Source organism: Barbatula barbatula, assembly GCF_947034865.1.
Source record: "Barbatula barbatula genome assembly, chromosome: 17".
NCBI lineage: Eukaryota > Metazoa > Chordata > Actinopteri > Cypriniformes > Nemacheilidae > Barbatula > Barbatula barbatula.
Window position 1 is genome coordinate 12,662,754 of NC_136780.1, and position 15,594 is coordinate 12,678,347.

At 37.1% G+C, this 15,594-nt stretch overlaps 3 protein-coding genes across 6 annotated transcripts in view; 1 reads left to right on the plus strand and 2 right to left on the minus strand.

Moving 5' to 3' along the window:
- Nucleotides 1-904, plus strand: part of bmp7b (bone morphogenetic protein 7b) — a 32,811-nt gene extending 31,907 nt beyond the window's left edge. The window contains exon 7 of the mRNA XM_079478154.1: nucleotides 120-904. Within this exon, the coding sequence (XP_079334280.1) occupies nucleotides 120-269 (150 nt within the window). The 3' untranslated portion in view covers nucleotides 270-904. The remainder of the gene's footprint in view (nucleotides 1-119) is intronic.
- Nucleotides 828-10,881, minus strand: LOC306906595 (uncharacterized protein). 3 transcript variants are annotated; one of them, XR_013787850.1, is made up of 6 exons: nucleotides 10,471-10,881; nucleotides 10,127-10,304; nucleotides 6,450-7,595; nucleotides 3,171-3,298; nucleotides 2,892-2,973; nucleotides 828-1,905 (listed from the first exon to the last, which is right to left on the minus strand). XR_013787850.1 is itself a non-coding variant. In XM_079478151.1 (4 exons), exons 1-4 carry the CDS (start codon nucleotides 10,624-10,626, stop codon nucleotides 4,553-4,555), a joined length of 1,488 nt encoding a protein of 495 aa, XP_079334277.1. In that variant the 5' UTR covers nucleotides 10,627-10,881; the 3' UTR covers nucleotides 2,444-4,552. The 3 variants fall into 3 exon arrangements, 2 of the variants coding, with proteins under 2 accessions (XP_079334277.1, XP_079334276.1); XM_079478151.1 differs by lacking the exon at nucleotides 828-1,905 and having other exon boundaries at nucleotides 2,444-4,560; XM_079478150.1 differs by lacking the exons at nucleotides 828-1,905; nucleotides 2,892-2,973; nucleotides 3,171-3,298 and adding an exon at nucleotides 4,072-4,366.
- A 1,596-nt stretch (nucleotides 10,882-12,477) lies between these two features.
- LOC306906207 (uncharacterized protein) lies at nucleotides 12,478-15,536 on the minus strand. 2 transcript variants are annotated; one of them, XM_079477387.1, is made up of 4 exons: nucleotides 15,295-15,501; nucleotides 15,151-15,213; nucleotides 14,743-14,920; nucleotides 13,583-14,616 (listed from the first exon to the last, which is right to left on the minus strand). In XM_079477387.1, exons 1-4 carry the CDS (start codon nucleotides 15,304-15,306, stop codon nucleotides 13,793-13,795), a joined length of 1,077 nt encoding a protein of 358 aa, XP_079333513.1. In that variant the 5' UTR covers nucleotides 15,307-15,501; the 3' UTR covers nucleotides 13,583-13,792. The 2 variants fall into 2 exon arrangements, with proteins under 2 accessions (XP_079333512.1, XP_079333513.1); XM_079477386.1 differs by having other exon boundaries at nucleotides 12,478-14,616; nucleotides 15,151-15,536.
- Nucleotides 15,537-15,594: the final 58 nt, after the last annotated feature.

Below are 15,594 nucleotides of genomic sequence, written 5' to 3' on the forward strand. Positions count from 1 at the left end.
CAGCATGACATTTATAAGTATATATTTGTTCACAGTTATTACTTGTTGTGCCTTTAAATAAAATAATTGTGTTGTTAGACATTTTGGTGACTTTCAACTCTTATGATTGCATCTCACAGGTTCACTTCATCAACCCAGAGACTGTTCCAAAACCCTGCTGTGCTCCCACACAACTCCACGCCATCTCCGTCCTGTATTTTGACGACAGCTCCAACGTCATTCTAAAGAAATACCGCAACATGGTTGTCAGAGCATGCGGCTGCCACTAGAGTCCTGCCATACACACACACCACACACTTACAACACACAAACAAACTCAGTTTCACCCCAAACAACAAATACATGAAACACACTGTTCCACATCTGACTGCTCCTCAAAGCATTCGATCTCAGGCAACGGGCCAATTCCAGGACTATTTACAATGGACAATTAGTTTTGGCTCTTTGAAATGTATGTTAATAGTTGATCATTACAAAACATGGATGAATATGACAGACAATATTGAATAAACATAATCTTGTAATAGATCAAGAAATCAAGGTTAGCAATACAAATATGCAATGTAATGAATAACTTGTTTTGCAGCATTTACGGTGGTAAAAATGTTGTCATAGTCCCCAATTATTACATGATTTATTTATGGAAGAAATTATTTAAATGTCTGTTACATTCATCCATGACTAAATAATAAAAATTATAATAATTGTAATCTCTCTTTTACACACACACACACACATGCACACACAAATGTATGCAAACATATACATGCTCACTTGTACACACGTTTATATGATACTTGTGCTTCCTACTGTGTAAATAGTTTTTCAATGAAAGAAACAAAAAAGTGTATTTATTTTTTTCTGGTTTTCCAACATGGAGTTAAAAAAACAATTGTCTCTGTGGCGTTCTGTTTAATGTGTCTGGTTCTTTCTTTGTTGACATTTTGTGCGTGCGTGCATGCGTGTGTGCGTATAGACCACTTTGCAAGGTGTAAAACACTGGTCCAGAAGCACTTATGACAGTTTTTTTATCTTACATATATAAATATGTGTATTACGGTGGTATACATTATAAACCCATCGCTACATTCCATCTAAAAAAAACTGCTGCTGGTCAGTCAATGTGCAAAGTGGACCAGACTTTATGCCGATAATCAAACATCAGGCTCTGCGAGATGAAAGTTCAGTAGGAACAACTTTGGGGGATGAGAATAAGGGGTAAAAGTTGATTGGTCGAGCCTCTTTCTCGTCTTTCCTGGTTCCTTTCTTGCAAATGTTCTTATTTTTTTGTTGAATGCACAAAAAAACAATTGTTAAGAGCATGTATGGTGGAGGTAATAATTCCAGGCTCTGATAGTGTGTTTCTGCAGGCTAAACTCAAACAGTGACCCTGAGGCCTGCTGTTTTCATATCAGTTATCAAGAACATCCAAGAGGAATGCTTATACAATTTCTGGCCATAAAAACGAATCCAGTCAAGTAAGATCCTGTTAGATTGACTAACCGAATAATAGAAAACAGGAATTTTACTCAATAAGAGGATAATTTGACAATATATTATTTCAAAACAGAAACTCGATTATCATTCCTTTTAGACACGGAATGTGATTATTGGCCTCGTCTTCTTCTTTCCCGCTCTCAAGTCAAATAACAGGTGGTGTACAAATGCTTGGAAAAAATAAGTGATAAAATAACAAACAAAACTATAATGGTTAGTCTCTGAACACTTAACATCATTTATAAGTAAACAGGGAGGAAGTGAGAACTTAAGTGTGGCATTTGCAGGCAGGATGTTTTTGTGCTGATCACAAATGTTTGTCTGTAGGCAGCTCATCTGGCCTCAGTTTGTGTCTCTTACTGATGAACACACGCTTGTGTTCCAGACAACAGAGCGTTCACATGTGTTCTGTAAAACAGAAAAAAATGAGAAAATGCCACAGTAAAAACCTGATAGCTGGTTCATATAACCTATCAGACATATATGGTGAAACTATGTAAATCAATATATGTTAGAATGTAATATGAATTTTACATAAACATATAGCTATTTTTATTTGCAAGTATCAACACATGTCTGTTCAGTAAGTTATAATATATTCAATATTGTAATTAAATACCTTTGGGGAGAGTCATTTGAAAAGTAATCTAATTACCTATTAATTTCTATATCCTACATCAACCTCGATTAGTTAAGTGATTCAAGGATAGAATTACACACTTACTGTATGCACTATACTAAGCCATTTTGTTGTACAAATAGTGGGAGAAGTGAGTTCAAATTCTCCAAAAAGAAGTGCACTTTAAGTCTCCAGATGATGCACTTTTTCAACCGGAAATATGAAATGTGGAACTTTTTAATTTTTTATTAATGAAGAACAATTTGAACAGTATTATATGAATAAGAGTATAAACCAAAGTCAGAGGTCTAAAAAAAGACAATTTGTACATGAAGAGCTTGTATTTATTAAATAGCTTTGTAGTCTTCATTGCTTTTCAATTTTTACTTGTTCAAAATATGCTTTAACTTCATTTTTAAAATACACAAAGTTGTGTATCTTTTCACACCATTTAGCTTTATGAATGTGAAAACGGGCATTTATAATAATAAAATCAAATTTAAACATCAAATCAATATCATCCTCCAATGAAAAACATTTAAGTAAAATATCAGATTTCTCAAGTTTAAAAAAACACATAGTTTTGATCTTTAAGTAGTTATTGATTTCTGTCCAGAACATTTGTGTATAAGGATATTCCCGAAATAAATGATTAATAGTCTCAGGGGAAGTCTTGCAAAACACACAGCTGAGGTCTAAAATATCCACTTTAAAACGTTGTGTCGCCAATGATTTAACTGGATAGACTCGATGGAAAATTTTATATGACACTGACCTTGCAATATTTATCAGATGTCTTCCAAATTTTACTCCAATCAAAACATTTTTGAAATATGTAGTAGTAACAGCAATTGTACCTGTAGATTGCACAAGGGAACGTAAGAAAATATTATTGCAGAAATTCCTTGGGGATAGCATGTAAAATCAAAAGATATTGAATAGGATATACAGAAAAATTATAAATAGGCCTATGTACAAATTCTGTATAGCTATATAGATGGCCATCCTTGCCAATCAATAATATCATAATTACATTTGAACAAAAATCATATACCATCCATTATGAAATGTGGAACTGTGGACGCGCACTCGGTCTCAGTTTCGTTGACGTAGCGGAAGCTGTTCGAGTAAAACTCTCCTGAAGAATGAAAACGCTTAAATCTGATGATGACTGAAGTAATGCTGGTTAAAACAGATAAAAAAACTAAATAAATGTACAATTTGTATTATTTTTATTCACACGTAGCCTATGCCGTGCAATTGACGTCATTTAAACTGGTCTGAGAAAACCGACATACTCCCGGTTAGTATAAAACAAAAAAAGTATTCAATTTGGGACTATACAACCTTCACAAATTCATACACTACAACATTGTTGAGGGCAAAGTGCATAGTTTATGTGCATATTTTATCATTTGGGACACAGTTTACGTGTGTAAATTATCTTCTTCTGTGTCCCATTTTCGGAACTTCTGCGCGAGAGCGCCCTCTGGCTTTCGGATGTTGCGGCATTTAACCGTAATCCATTGAAAACTGAGCATAAGAAATCTTCCCAGCCCTACTCGAAAGTAAACCTACAAGCCAAGTATCCTAAGAACATGTCATTATACTTGTATCTTGGTCGAAATATTGCATACAAGGCATAGTATAGGCAAAATATACTTAAATCCTTCTGTCGGGATAAAACAAGTATACTTAAGTTTCATTTAGGCTATATTAAGTACACTTGAATGATTCTTTTTAGCTGCACTATTGTATCACTTGTAGTAATATGGTGGTTGTCATTATTTTAAAGTACAAATCCTGGTAGTCTGATAAATAAAGAAAAATATATTTATATTATGGGAATAATCACTAAAACATTATGAGAGGGGGTAGGAGAGAGAGAAGCAGAATTATGAAAGAGAGAGAGGGGAGGGATGTACGATTAAGATAAAGACGTACAGACACAATGATGGCGTGATCTTCATTAAGAAAAACTCTTTCCCCATCTCACGGTCTCTCGTCAAACATCCTGTTTATTGCAGAAGCTGTTTTAGATTAGCACTAGCTCTGTGCCGCCCGTAGACCTACAAATGCAGACCATGTGTATGCGTGGGCAGGGTCACAGGGCGCGCACCCCATTTTCTCTCTTTCGGGCCAAGGGCACAGGCTTGGCTCTGAACCCGTGCCCGAGAGGATTCTTCTTTCCCCACAGTCTCTCTTCACATAGTTTTCCCGTCACAATCCCACTGGTTCCTCTTCTGCACTCTGCAACATGGGTCAGAGGTTAACAGGGTGGTAATGTGGGACTAAAGGGGGAAACTTCTTCGCTGTCGGAAACCCTGCAGACCCTCAAATGCTGTCATATTTCACAGAGGCTAACGTGGACTTCCGCTGGCTGTCATTTTCTTTTATGACTTTCTCTTTCTGCAAAGCCATGGGTCTCCTGTACTTTCACAAAACTGATGAGGAGAACAAGAAAAAGTATTTACTTTCACCTCGGTCCCTCACCTTGGCTAGACCTGCAAAGATGTCTCACACATTTACTAATGTGGCCAAACCTGATTTAAGAAAAGATAACCATACATAGTGTTTGTATCAGTTATTACGTGTGTAAAACCCACTGCCACATTGCTACTCTGACTGTTTAGTGTATGTTCTGGGCAACTGCCTAGGTGTCAGGGTTGCCAGATATGCATAACCAAACACACCTATAACTAGCCCGAAAACCAAAGTTTATATCAATTGTATTTGAATCCCAAACACTCTGTTTTCCTTACAGCTTCTAAAACAAAAACAATCAACTTTTAGCCTGCTGAACAAAAAACTGCTACGTTAAAAAGTAGGACCTGGCAACCCTGGCTTACTGCCTGAAAAAAACATTACGTTTATTTCGGTCTGTCATTTATGAAAAATGTCATTAACACGTTTCATTTGCTCTATCATCCAGATGAGGTAAAATCTCACTTTTAAAGAAAACACCACCCGTCCTGTACTCATCAAGGTATGCGATTAAGGGTTGCATTCAGGTTTGTTGCAAAAAATTAATTTGTTCAAATCCCTAACTCACACATACGAAACACTCTAAACCTAGGTGCTGTCTTCTAGCACTCAGTTTTTCTTTTTTTAACAAGACTCACTTCTCAGATTTTGGACAGAATAATAATGCTCTCTACTGGTCAACATGGCTCACTTCATGCAGTTTTACATCTCCATAGGGATACACTCAGTTGAAAATTAATTTGCTATTTCAGTTTTCAAAAAGAGATGTTGACAGAGATGCTAAAGTAAACAAATTGCAGTTCCAAAAATGTATTACAAATATGTATCCATTTTGACTTGGTTTCACACACTTTCAATTGAGTTTTAACAGTTAACTTAAATGATTAAGCTGCTGAATCACATCCTATATTGCATTCAAAGCTGTATATGAAGAAAAGACCAGAGCTGCAAAAACTTTTTTATATTATTACATTTCATGAACTCCCTGTCATCATATCATTCATTTTGTTGTAAAGTCCACAGTATCTCCATCTAATTTCCATCTTGTTACTCTTAACTAGGTTAGGAGACCTCTTCAGCTCTCTTAAATAATTTAGGAGCTGAGGCCTAGGGCCGGTAGCATAAACCGCTTACACTTGTCTTAGAAATAAGTCAATTAAATTTTTTTCTTTAAGACTTTTATGTTACATAACACGTAGTGGTGGGCATAGATTAGTTATTTTAATCTAGATTAATATCACTGTAATCTTGGAATTAATCTAGATTAAAATGGCTAATTTGTATTCTGCTGAAGGCATTCAGAATATGTGTGCTATCCAAATAATGACTAAAAGTAAGCCTTTGAGAACGGGATTCTCAAGCCAGGTGGCGCATTAGACCAGGGGCTCATCTCCTGTTTCCAAAATGCATCACAAACTGCTTAAGAAAGCAGAATTTGAGTCTGGAAGAACTCCTACAGTAAACTAATTCCGCATTGCACAAGGTGCAAACAACCTTAGTCTTGTCGAGGTTTCTATTGGGAAGCTTCTTAAAAATTACCTGAAGCAAACCCGACGGGTTCTGGTGTCAAACAAGTGGCCCCTATTTAAGGACGAAAACATATATAGAAGTGCAGAAAACAATAGGCTGCTCAACTTAAATGATATAAAATGTGTTAAAATGGGAACCAAAACCAGAAAGATGTCCGCACGCCTGTCCGCGTGCACATTCTTTTTTCAAAAGTAATTTGCGTTATTAATAAAGCAAAGAAATTCATTCAGATTGTTGATAAAATATTAACATGCTAAACTAACATTACAGATTTGTGTTTTCTTGTGTTCTTTAGAGGAGGAGAGTGCATTAGTCCCACCTGCATGTGTCCTCGTGTGCTTCTTCAGGTAATGTACAGAAATGAATGTTCTACTGCACTGTTCACACTGAAACGGTCTCACTTCAGAATGACACAGAAGATGAGTTCTCAGACTGTCTGCCCACGCAAAACTCTTTCCACACTGATCACATCTGTAAGGCTTTTCTCCAGTGTGACTTCTCATGTGCTTTGTAACATGCCATTTACGTGTAAAGGTCTTTCCACACTGGTCACATCTGTACGGCTTTTCTCCAGTGTGAATTCTCATGTGATCTTTCAAGTGGGACTTCTGTGAAAAGGTATTTTCACACTGGTCACATCTGTAAGGCTTTTCTCCGGTGTGACTTCTCATGTGCAATTTAAGGGTGGATTTCTGTGCAAAGGCCTTTCCACACTGGTCACATCTGTAATTCTTTTCTCCGGTGTGACTTCTCATATGATCTGTCAAGTGGGATTTCTGATGAAAGGTTTTTTCACACTGGTGACATCTGTAAGGCTTTTCTCCAGTGTGAGCTCTCATGTGCAGATTAAAAGTGGATTTCCGTGCAAAGGTCTTTCCACACTGATCACATCTGTAAGGATTTTCTCCAGTGTGACTTATCATGTGCTTAGTAACATGCCATTTACGTGTAAAGGTCTTTCCACACTGGTCACATCTGTACGGCTTTTCACCAGTGTGACTTCTCGTGTGATCTTTCAAGTGGGCTTTCTGTGAAAAGGTCTTTTCACACTGGTCACATTTATAAGGCTTTTCTCCGGTGTGACTTCTCATGTGCAGAGTAAGAGTGTATTTCTGTGCAAAGGCCTTTCCACAATGGTCACATCTGTGAGACTTTTCTCCAGTGTGACTTCTCATGTGCACTTTGAGAACGTTTTTATATACAAAGCTCTTTCCACACTGATCACAAATGTTAGGCTTTTCTACGGTGTGAATTTCGATGTGCCTATTCAAACTGGGTTTAAGAGTGAAGATCTCTCCACACTGAGGGTATGTAAGGGACTCCTTGGCTGTTTCTCTTTGAGATGGTTTCGATGATAAATCCTCAATCTTCAAGCAGCTTTGAGATTCTTCTTCAGTTATAAAATGCTGAGTTTTTTCCTCTATTTCATGTGGTTCTGTAATTTCCTCCTTCACCTTCATCAGGTCTAAATTGAATAGGGAAAAAGTCATTATGATTAATATGACATGGTAAAAATGAAAGCTTTCTGAATAGGAACACTAGGAAATAAAATTTTGAATATTCCTCAAATTTAACAAAAATGTTTAACAAATGCAAAACCTGTGCATTGGAACTTCATTTTAATGTGGTAAAACTACCAGACGCAAGAAAAAGACATTGCTGACTGCCATCGGCAACCCGTTACACAGTGTAAAGTCAGACCTAGGAGCAGTGCAAAATCTATTAGGGCTTAAAAGAATGTATGAAAAGAGTTGCACTGAAAGAGAATATTAAGTAACACAAAGCCCTAACCCCCTTAATCATTTATCGCAACGGATAAAATCATAGAATATTGTTCTGATGTTCAATATAGTTCTGTTGAGCTACAATGCTAGAAATATCCATATATATCCATACTTTGTAAAGACCACGGAGCCGTGTCGAGCAGTTCTTTGATCGATGGATGCACTTTTTGGAGCTTCATAAAAATCAACACCCGTTCACTCCCATTCTACCGCTTGGAAGCAAAATGACACACATTATCATAACTCTGACTGGATTATTCGTCCAGAAAAAAAACATATTCAGTTAGGAGGCCTTGAAAGTGAGTAAAAGATGGGGAAATTTTGATTTGGTAGTAAAATATCCCTTTAACCAGCTAAATTAAAGCGGAGGTAACATGCTATTTCATGCATTCCAAGCCGATCTTCTGTTACCTGCAACGCAGGCAATAAGGTCACAGCTGTCAGTACAAGCAAATAGCCTATTACTATTGATTTTGATGTTCTCGAATGTAAAAAAACACGTGAACGTCATAATTAGACCTCAGACAACAGTATAAAATAATAAAAACTTCCAGTTACGGAAACCTTAAAGATATTAATAATATTGTTACATTTTGTACAAAGTCATTTTTTTTTATATTAATAGACCATTAGGACTTCGCTTTAGCACCAGAGCCTTCAACACATTTTCTCAGTTACCAGGCCTTTCTATGTTACATACATACTGTGGCTATCAGAATATAAAATAAATGGAATGATTAAACCATTAGATGTTCGGGCTCAACTGACTCGAACCTAAGTGTATGAAACCAATCCAAAATGGATACATATTTGTAATATTTTTGCACTTTATGCACAATATTCTTTTTTCACCATTATAAGCTTAACGTTGCAAATTAGAGTGGCAGCTCTTAAAGAGGTAGCACTCTTAGACGTGATGTTGTGACTCCTATCACTAATATTAAACAAAGAACAAAAGAAGAAATCTGTTAGACAGGTAGGAAAGGCACACTTATTATAAAGGGATTGATTAGTAGAAAAAATAAGACCAGTTGCAAAGCTAACAATATTAGATTGTTGGCTTTCATTCATAAAATGATGCTGTTAAAGAAATGTGTTGTTTCTTCATTCATTTGAAGATAAAATGTGAAATTATTAGAACGTTAAAGTATATTTAAAAATATAAAAACTGTGTGAGATTAGTTAGTACGTTTCTAAATCAATTGACAGCAATAAAATAAACAATTTTAAAACAAAATAAATAATATATATTTAATTCCGCTATACCTGTGCGATTAATCGCAGTAAATCTCACGAAAAGGGTGTGAATAATCGCAATTAAACATTGGAATCTATCGACAGCCCTAGTTCATATACAACATAATGTGACCAGAGAGTATAAGCGAAACTGATTTCAAGAGCCAAAACTAGGTTGTTGCTAGAACGGATACAGCTACGGCAGGAAGTGATGCAAAATCTCACCATAAAATTACAATAAATTACATTAGCTAACGCCCACACCTACCTCAACCCTAAACCTGACCTTATAATAATATAAAAATTATAATTAACTGTTGTCAGAGTGACAAAAGTTATATGGTATTGAGGTGCGCATGCCCAGTGGAGGTGACTGTATACCTTCTAGCCAAAACCGCAAAACGACGTGATGACATCAGAAATATGCTAATTAGTGTGTGAAGTCATCAGCACCACATAGAGAAAACTGGTGTCTAGGCAACCAACAGGTGAGCAATCCTGAGTGGTGACATCACTACACACATTCTATCAGCACGATTCAGCATGGTGAGAAAACTGGGCCAAAAATTCCAGGCCGACAATGGTTTGTAATGGGTTCTATGCTTGACTTCTGCGTTTCACTGGAAGAACCCTATGCAGTTGCTGTTTGGGGACACTTAAAGCAGAGAGAAATAGAAACATTAGACAATAGTTAAATTTAGAAGATGCTGTACATTGCGGCACACAGCAGTGGTATATAGAAGTAGCGTTCTACCGTATTTGAATGTTATAACGACATTTTGACTTATGAAAGTATCATTTCAAATACAGTAGACCAGCACAGAGTGCCGCAGTGTACAGAATCCTCTAAATTTAAATTTACTTCCTGTGAAACGCAGAAGACACACATACATATATGCAGCTTTACAGCCCTAGTTCTGAAACTATATTTAAAATATCTTTATGTCATTGCCCGTTCAACAATAATTGAAGTTACCTGGATGAATGAAAGCAGCTTCATCGGTCTGTTCTTCTGTTTCAGTGATTTCTGTTTTCAGCTCCATTTTGCAGTCCAGCAGATTCGCTGATGGTTTCTCGTCTTCATTGAAGACAGAATCCAGAAGCTCTGGAGATGTTTGATCAGTGATGACAGAGAGAGAGACAACAGATACATCCTGGAAACAACATCACAACACAATTGTGTGTTTTCCAATAATATAACATGAAATTAGTTGAATGTTTAGTTGAAAACCTCAATAGAACACACGTATGATCGTTACTATCTAGTGCAACAAAAAGCATATCACATATGACGATCGTGAAATGAAAGTTTGTACACACCTTTCTGTTCAGTTCGTCTCTCTCGTTGAGCTTTGCCTCCAAAAGCGCCACTTTTATCTTCAGCTGAGAGTTTTCTGTCATTAAATCATCAATATCCAGCATGGACAGATCCGTTCCTACTGATTTACAGCACATCACATCTACCTGAGACCTCATGATGGACACCCGAACACAAATAAACACCAAATATTATGATTTAACACGAGACGTTCAACCAAGAAAAAGGTGAACATAGAAACAATAATAAATAAAGACTGTAACGCGTCAAGTAAAAACTCTGCAAGCTATAGCAAGCACAAGAACACAAACATTAATAATAAATGACGAAAAGCACATCATTGCAAACAACACTAAACTGAGCATCTTTCTTCGCGTGCTGTTTATCTGCCACGTGGCGCGTTTGCGACACCTGCTGGACTGGAGGGTGCCACTTGACATTCATTTGCCACGGTTAACCACTCAAAATCATAGAGCATTTGATTAAAATGTACCAACAAATCTCGTAGCAAACAAAGAAAACACATTTTAATAGAATTAACTAAACTGATCCTTTCACATAAAAAAACATTTTGGAGCCCTGTCCATTGAAACAGTGAGCTTGGTACACATTATTTTGTCATCTTTATTTTCTTAATACAGCTTTAATATATTTGAACAAAAAAAAGAAGACATTCATTTTCCAAACTTGTCTTGAGAGTTGTTTTATTGAATGGAAGTATGAAGTATTTTTCTCACTGATGTGTATGGCAACAATTGACATAATCGATGTTATTGCAACTCTGTGTTTGGCTGAAGAAAAAGTGACTGTGAATCCCCATAAGCTGTGTCTGTTCAAAGGGCTTCAGCCATCAGTAAACACACACAAGACAAGAGAAGATAAGCTTTTACAAGATGTACAAAACCACTTATTCACAGGCCAAATTTAATCACGACTAGACCAGTATTAGCAAATGACTGCAGAAGATCTTGGGGATCTTCTGGTCAGGGGTGTGTTTCCCAAAAAACAACATAACTACCTGGTTAACTAACATAGTACCATGCATCGTTTGAGAAGCGAACTGGATTGCGATTGATGAACGATGGTTTGGGGAAACACTTGAATCGTTGAACTATCTTGTAACGACAGAACTTAGGACCATTGTTGACTAACAATGCTTTTGGGAAACCCAACCTTGAACAGTTTCTTGAGGATGAGTTTGGATCTCTTTGCAACAATTCTTCCTGCGGGTCACAAGAAGGGGTGACGTTTCTCTGTGAAATCTGTGATGCTGTTTCAATTGGCTAGATGTAGTAAAGGCTTTTCCAAACCCAAAGCACATGTGATACATCACATCTGTGTGTGTTTTCTTGCGTTCTTCAGAGGAAGAGAGTGTCTTAGTCAAACCTGCATGACTCTTCTCAAAGTGTCTCCTCAGGTACCATACAGCTATGAATGTTTTACTGCAGTGTTCACACTGAAACGGTCTCACTTCAGAATGATACAGAAGATGCCTTTTCAGACCAGCTGCCCACGCAAAACTCTTTCCACACTGAGGACATATGTGTGGACAGATCCATTCCTACTGATTAACAGGGGAGGGAGTTGTGCTTTCGGGATACCTCCCTGAAATGCTTTTTTGCAGGTTGAGATGTCTGTACCTGAGACCTCATGATGGACACCCGCATACAAAATAAACACTAAACTAACACTTAGTGTTGCGAAGCTTTGTTCAATTGAGAAGAGATCTCAATGCAGCAATAACTCTCAATGAATCCTGTCAACAGTAATGATGATAATAAAGAGCTCAACTCAAGCTGCTACTTATAAATTGTTTAGGGCTGGTCGCAACTTGTTCAGGTGCATATCGCCACCTACTGTACCGGGGACTGAGCTTCTTCATGTGCTGTATATTTGACACATGGTGCGTTTGCGACACCTGCTGGACTGGATGGCCAAGTGCTACGCATCAGCTTTTGCTCGACAACAATCGTTTGCCTACAGTTACGCCCTCAAAACCACAACAAAATGACGAGATATTATGGGTTTTATTCTAATATACAAGAAGCACAGAAAAACTAAAAGGCAAACATTCAATACATTTTACTAGAATTGTTTAGTTATTAATATTTGTTGATTCATTTTGTAGCTTTTTCCAGGGTACCAGAAAACACAAAGTAACTCTAAAAAAACTGAAATGGTTATGTTCAATGCAGTTGTTTTGATAGATGGAAAAATAGGCATTTCTAGTTTCAACATTCCTCTTTAAAAGAAATTAAGCACCAGATTGTTTTTTGATGAGTGAAATGCATACATTTTAAGAGTTTATTTATAGGACTAAACCATAGGGTCTTAAAAATGTAGTTCCCAAAATAAAACTCTAAGAACAAGAATCTAAAAGGACATTAAGGTATGTCTAACATTTCTTGAAAAAAAAACAAAGTAATTTTTCCTCATTGTCACTTTTGGCATAAAACGAATCAAGGATTGCTTAAATTAACAGATTGAATCTCTGTGGAAAATAAAACCATGATGCTGGCATATTTCTCAAGTCAATTTCACCCTCTCTAATATAACTAAAAAACTCAGTTGAAATGTGTAATTTTTATCCTCTAGAAATTAGATTTCTTAGTTTCTATTCATCTGTGGTATTGAATTTTTTGTTTTTGATCGCTACCGATGTTGGTCTTGCTTTTGGTAAAATACTTAAAAAAGAAAAGTTTGAGCCTGGGACCTCTGGTTGAATCGACACGGAATGACCCAACAAAGAAATTCATTCAAACTGTTGATAAAATGTTGACATTGCTGAAATAACATTCTACTTTTATTATTTTTGCAGTTATTACAATGACCACCTCTGAATTTGTCTTGTCAAATAATTAACAATTACTTAATCATTACCAGACATGTACACTACAGCAGAAACTTTTAGGGATCTTTTAGTCTAAACAGTTTCTTGAAGGTGATTTTTGTTCTCTTTGCAACACTTCTTCCTGCGAGTCACAAGATGTCTTGATTCTCTGAAACTCTGTCCACATGGGGAGCAGGGGTAATGTCTATGTCCGGTATGACATCTGTGATGCTGCTTTAATCGGCGAACTATAGTAAACGCTTTTCCAAACTCAAAACGCATATGAGATGTCACACCTGTTTGTATTTTATTGTGTTCTTTAGAGAAGGAGAGTGCATTACATTACATTTATGCATTTGGCAGATGTTTTATCCACAGCGACTTACATTGCATTACACTATACATTTCTTTTTGACTATGTGCCATCCCTGGGATCGAACCCATGGCCATGACATTGGCTAGCTCCATGCTTGAACCACTGAGTTACAGGAAAGCTAGTCATTAGTCCCACCTGCATGTGTCCTCATGTGCTTCTTCAGGTAACGTACAGAAATGAATGTTCTACTGCACTGTTCACACTGAAATGGTCTCACTCCAGAATGACACAGAAGATGAGTTCTCAGATTATCTGCCCACGCAAAACTCTTTCCACACTGAAGACATACGTAAGGTTTTTCTCCGGTGTGAATTCTCATGTGCTTACTAAGGTGACATTTACGTGAAAAGACCTTTCCACACTGATCACATCTGTACGGCTTTTCTCCAGTGTGACTTCTCATGTGCTCATTCATGTGGGATTTTCGAGTGAAGGTCTTTTCACACTGGTCACATTTGTGAGGCCTTTCTCTTGTGTGACTTCTCATGTGCTCATCATGATTGTATTTATGAATGGTCTTTCCACATTGGTCACATTCGTAAACCTTGACTCCAGTGTGACGTCTCATGTGATCAGTAAAGTGTAATTTACAATTGAAGGTCTTTCCACACTCACTACATTTGAAAGATTTTTTTCCATTGTGAACTTTCATGTGACTGGTAAGGTGGGATTTAAAAACGAAAGTCTTGCCACACTGGTCACAACTGTAAGACTTTTCTCTGATGTGAAGTCTGGTGTGCCTGTTTAAACTGTATTCAGAAGTGAAGATTTCTCCGCATTGGGAGCATGTGAGGGAACCTTCTGTGGTTTCATTTTGGGATTTTTTTGGTGACAAATTCTCCTCTGTCTTTAAGAAGCTCTGCGATTCTTCAGTTAAACAATTATGTTTTTTTTCCTCAATTTCCTCCGGTTCTGTATTTTCCTCCTTCACTTTCATCAGGTCTAAAATGAACATTGAAAATCACTATGATTATTATGACGTAATAAAAATGCACAGAGGACTTCTCAAACTAAAAGTATACTGTCATTTTACTGTCATTGCTGGTGCAATAATAAAGTTGAAGTTACCTGGATGAATGAAAGCAGCTTCATCGGTCTGTTCTTCTGTTTCTGTGATTTCTGTTTTCAGCTCCATTTTGCAGTCCAGCAGATTCACTGATGGTTTCTCGTCTGCATTACAGACAGAATCCAGAAGCTCTGGAGATGTTTGATCAGTGATGACACAGAGAGAGACAACAGATACATCCTGGAAACAACATCACAACAAGCAGAGATTAAAGTTTATATACATTAAACTAGTGAGAGAGCACATGTTACATTCACATGTATCAGAATGTGTGATAAATATCAAAGAAAATGATGATGGGTCAAGTTCTAGCACACTACTTAATAGAAAGAGACCCCCCCCCCCAAGGTCCTGAAAAGAAGCCTCACAAACACCCTCCCATAAGGAATCAAATGAAAGTTTGTACAAACCTTTCTGTTCAGTTCGTCTCTCTCGTTGAGCTTTGCTTCCAATAACGCCACTTCTTTCTTCAGCTGAGAGATTTCTGTCATTAAATCATCAATATCCAGCATGGACAGATCCGTTCCTACTGATTTACAGCACATCACATCTACCTGAGACCTCATGATGGACACCCGCACACAAAATAAACACTAAACTAACACTTAGTGTTGCGAAGCTTTGTTCAATTTTGAAGAGATCTCAATACAGCAATAACTCTCAATGAATCAACAGTTTAATGCGTTCGGTATATAATTGTTAAGTTACTATAAAGTTCTATTCAGCGAGGAAACCAAAACACGCACATTATCACTTCCTATGAGTGAGCTGCCGTTTCTTCACGTGCTTTATGTGTGACGCTTGGTGCCTTTGCGACACCTGCTGGACTGGAGTATGAAGCTTCAGTTTATGCT